Below are 5,209 nucleotides of genomic sequence, written 5' to 3' on the forward strand. Positions count from 1 at the left end.
TCAGGGTTTACTGGTATTTGGGTGTAAGCTTTTACTTGATCAATGACCGAAAATGTTGTGCACCCACAAATTTGATGATTGAAGTCATGAATGTGACGTACCGGATAGCTGTCAGGAATGGTTCTAGCGTTTAGAGCACGGTAGTCACCACACGGTCGCCAACCATCAGTCTTCTTAGGAACTAAGTGCAGAGGAGACGACCAAGGTCCATCAGAGCGTCGGGCAGTCCCTTCTTGGACCATACTATCGAATTCGGCTTTGGCGATTTTAAGGCGATCAGGTGCAAGACGGCGAGGTCAGCAAGAGATTGGAGGGCCAGGCGTCGTCTTGATGAAGTGTAACGTATTATGCTTCACCTCACGAGGTGTTCCAGCCGGACGAGTGAGGGTAGGAAACTCAGCAAGCACAGCGTGGAATAGAGAGGACTCAGTGAGGGTCTTCACTCTAGGAACAGAGGCATCAGAAGTTTGACATCTTACTGTTAAATTAGTTGTTGAGTCAATCAAGCGTTGATTGCGACAGTGAGGAAGAATTCCGTAGTGAGCAAGAAAATCAGATCCAATGATGGGCATGGTGACATCAGCGATGATGAATTTCCATGCAAAGATGCGTCGCAAACCTAGATTTAGGCCAAAATTTCTAAAACCGTAGGTGTGAATTTGTGATGAGTTCGCTGCAACCAAGTCGTAGTCCACACGTTGTGGTCTGTTTTGTAGTAGGTGACGTGGGTAGCAGCAGAGATCAGAACCAGTGTCTATGAGAAATTTAGTACCAGTAACCCGGTCACTGATGAGAAGGCGTCGTCCTCCAGTTGAGCAGCCAGTAGACGCCATTATTGACTGCTGTTGGAGTTTAAAGAAAATTTACATGGCTTGATACATTTATTAGCTTTTTTACCATATTTAAAATGATACCAACATATATCGGAGGAGCTAGATAATGATTTAGAACCATCCTGGCCGTGTAAGTCTGAGCCAGATCCAGGATGATGAGCTGAGAGTGCTGTCTCGATCTGAGAAATCCTATCCGTCAATTCCTTTATGACCAAGGTGAGTTTTGAGTCAATATTTACAGTTTTACGGTTGAGAGAACACACTGTAGATGGCAAAGTAAATACACTTACATTCGGAGTTGCGGTGCTTTGAACTGTACTCAAAGGGATTGATGGGCTTACCTCAAATATCTTGTCAGCAACATGAGCTAGTTGCTCTAGTGACTGTTCTTGAGGTTGGGCCTGCAGTATTGCTTGGACTTGGCATGGTAGGCGAGTGATCCATAGTTGACGAATAAGATCCTCATGTACTGGAGTGTTACCGGAAAGTGATAGTAGATGACGAAGGAATTGAGATGGTTTACGAGATCCCATTTCTTCCTCCGTCAGAATTTGTTTTAGTCGTTGATTGGTACTGAGAGAGAGCCTTTGGATAAGTTCGGTTTTGAGACGCGTGTAAGGGTTGGCTACAGGAGGAGCTTTAATTATATCCCTTACCTCATGAGCGTAGCGACCTTCTAGCTGACTTACAGCGTATGCAAATCTTGTATTCTCCTGTGTAACATGGGCGATGGTAAACTGAGCTTCGACTTGTGCAAACCATAGTTCCACATCTTCGGGCAAAAGGGTGGAAGTTTGACACTTACCCGATTGACGACCAGTTGGGGAGAGTCTGCAGTTTGTATATCAGTTTCCGCATGTTCATTGTCCTGGTTAGCAGGATGGTGAATCTCTTCAGCATTGTTTTCTTGCTGACCTTGAAGATGACGTTGCAGATCTTTAACTTGAGTCCACAAAATGTCGTTTTGCCTTTGCAAATCTTCCATTGAATGTGAATAAAAGCGGGTCTTGAATAAATTGTCCTCTTTTTCGGGGTCACCAATATAGGGAATGATATGTTACTAAATAATTCCCTAATTAAGAAATTAAAGATATGCAATTAGTCAAAATAATAGTATTGTATTTACAGAGAGAAGATGATAACTAACTTTATAATAATGACCAAAACAAAACAGGTGGTCTATATCTTTTACAATACTAAAATAAATTATATTTTTAAATCAGCTGCCCGGCTGGCACTACAACTTCATTACATTACTGTATAAGTACTGTAAGTTTATCATCATTAAAATGTCCTGTCAAAAGTTTATTTTTACATAAACCGTTAGTTTTATTATCTAGGGAAAAGGTTAAAATAAAAATTGATGGTCATTGTAAGCGTACTATAGGTTTTAAATACAACATAGGTGGAATGGACACAAACAGAAAATGTATATTAATTAAACATATGATATTTTTGTTATATTACAATGTTGACATAGAACTGTTAGTGATATTTAACAGTATCAGGTACATGTGCACCAAAATATACTCAAACTCTTTCTTGTTTATATTTACTATAAACAATCGTCAAATAAGTTGACCCCAAACGTGAAAGTTTTCATAGTGTTAAGGTTTTTATTGCTTTTACTGTAAAAATCCGCTGAAATGTCAGTGATATAGTATTTAATTATATACTTGTTATCAAATAAACTCATTATCCTTACAGACTAATACAATATCGAACCCATAAAAGGATTACATTGAAAAGCCATTACCAATTGCACGTATCATTGTTGACATTGTAAATTAGTTTTGTAGCTTTGAATGCACAACGTTTAATTCAACATTCATTTAGACAAAGAATTGTCATCAGAGTTATCCTAAGGGGAATACATATCATTGTAATGAGCTTTAAATTAAGTATAGTTTTTCTTATTATGCCTCACAATAACAAAATAGATGAAAAAGTAAAATAAGGGGATAGCAAAAGTTGTTTAAATTGATTATTTTATCTGTTGTAAAACTACCTGAGGACTAAAACTGTTCTGAATGGACAATCTATATCAACAAATGTCAGTATCTAAATATAATCCTTGGTTACAATGTAGCTAAGACCAAGCGTAACACCTAAATACGGTGCTGTCTGTCTTTTAGCTCAATATATCGAAAACAAACGGGTTTAAATTTACATTAGGCTTCATTTATTTATTTATGCACTTTAATTCCTGTTATTTGGCAGAGCGTTAGATTATTTTTAGATTAGTACAGTAGGTTTTCGTATGAATCATACGAAGTTTTAACAATTATGCTGTGTTTTTATAGTTAAAATGAAAATAAAATAAAGCAAAAAGTAAATGCTACAAATAGGAGACTGAAGACAGATAACTTAAAGCGGAAACACACGACTTTAAAATGAATAAGGGGTTTATTTAGTTTTTCTCTTATACTAATCATATTATAAATCAACATTATGGGTATTGAAAATATATTTTAACGTTTTTTTCATCACACTAAAAGAAACTATTCAACATAAGCTACTGGATACTGTACGTGTAAACGTTGATGTAAATTAACCTATACTGCTGCATTAAAATGTGAGTTTACTTTTTACTATACAATATGTATATTTTGTTTCTAATGTATTAGAATGTTACATATTTAGAGCGTTTTGCACTCTAAGTACAACAAGTATTTTAATCGAACATTCAATATCTATATAATAAAATCTATAGAGGAATATACCTGGTTAAAATTCATATTATTTTACACACTTTGTTTACCAATGTATTATTGTGCAATGTTCTCGTAGTCAACACGGTTACCCATAAGAGCATTGATTGTAAACGCTTAACTAAATCCAGCGACGTGACATTTAGCGTTAATGAGCTCAATGTTTATTTTTATATAAATAAAGCATCATGCAATATATTAAAATCCATTAGTTAATTATTTCATGTATCTTGCGGGGATACAGATTGATTTAATGCTCTCACCCCTTGAAGTGAGAGAATTTGCGACTGCTCAACCAATTAATATCAATATTTATTTCTACAACTAATCATCATTCATTACAATAAATACACGAATTAAAACTGTTTGTATAGGTTTTAGTTTCAATATTGTTTTATTTACTTATCCCACTAGTTTGTTATAGAATAATTTAGATTTTCCGTGTCTGAATATATTGTTACTTCAAATTAAATGCAGTGAAGACATCACTACATCCGATGAGTTGGAAATTTTGCTTACTCATTCCTTCAACAAATCATCTCGTACATTATTTAATGGGGCATTCATCTTTAATCAGGAAGTTTAAATAAGTGGTCAGGAATTAAAACCCTTAAAGAGACGCAGCTGGCTTTGAACATGAATCATGAATTTACTCCGTTGATGCTATATAACCAGATGACGGTCTTAGGTTTTGTCAGAAGTAAGTTGTAGAACGAGTAGGGAGCGCCACTCATCTCGTAGTTAAGAGGTATCAGTTTGTTGCTCCTGGCTTGAGCAAGCTTATCTTTAAAGTGAGCATGCTTGCTTTTGCGTTGACGTATTTCGATACAAAAGAAACCGTTGGGAATTAAATGAAAATGAATAAATTTTTTGCTTTTTGTGTAATATTTTGGCTGTAGTGGTTGTTTTGTTTTTGACTTCAAAATTTTGCAAAATACTTAATTTTGTCATTATAAAAGAAATAACACAATTATTTTTGTATATTTTAAACTATTTGCCAATTTTGGTTGCTTTAGCTTACATAGTGTTAAATATAATATTGTTAAAAAAAAATTTAAATGGCGGCTAAAGACTACACAAAACATTTTTCGGTCTATGTTTATATGACATATTTTGTTTAAAACGAGGTGTAGTATCAGCCACAGAAGTTATGACACACATTTGTGAACACCCTGTATACAAATATACATTCTTTTACAAAACTTACATGCTCTCACAATAATAATAACAGTTTTTTAATTGTACTTAGTATTTAGGTCAAACAATGTTTGATCACATTTTTGGTAGAGAAGCACAAATATAAAACGTTAAATTCATCAAAAATGGGTTGTCCGTAGTGATTATTGCTGCTCACTTAACAAATTGTGTTTCAAGTCATGGTAGACAAATAGTTTTCGAAAATCAATCGTAAATGAAATTGTATACACAGCCAAATATAATCATGTATTATTTTCTTATTTAAAAAGTCTCCCTTTGTTTACGTTTGTAAGTTAATATAATACTTTTAATACGATTTTTTGCAACGTATCTTAGTCTACGTGGTGATAGAAATTAACTTAAATTTAAGATTCGTACCTTCGTTTTAGGAAATAAATCTTTTAATGCACTTAAAATAAATTGTAATCTCGAATATGAAAAATATTTAATTAGTATTTTAAGTGCTTG

The 5,209-nt window shown here is 34.3% G+C and overlaps 1 protein-coding gene across 1 annotated transcript; it reads right to left on the reverse strand.

The window, feature by feature from the left end:
• Positions 1-296: 296 nt before the first annotated feature.
• On the reverse strand, positions 297-833 carry LOC124368262. Its single transcript, XM_046825536.1, has one exon. It carries the CDS (start codon positions 831-833, stop codon positions 297-299), a length of 537 nt encoding a protein of 178 aa, XP_046681492.1.
• Between the last annotated feature and the right edge of the window lie 4,376 nt (positions 834-5,209).

The sequence above is a fragment of the Homalodisca vitripennis genome, chromosome 8, assembly GCF_021130785.1.
Source record: "Homalodisca vitripennis isolate AUS2020 chromosome 8, UT_GWSS_2.1, whole genome shotgun sequence".
NCBI classification, from domain to species: Eukaryota; Metazoa; Arthropoda; class Insecta; order Hemiptera; family Cicadellidae; genus Homalodisca; species Homalodisca vitripennis.

Coding starts and splice junctions, on each gene's coding strand:
- LOC124368262 (XM_046825536.1), bottom strand. CDS start 833: ATGGCGTCTACTGGCTGCTCAACTGGAGGACGACGCCTTCTCATCAGT.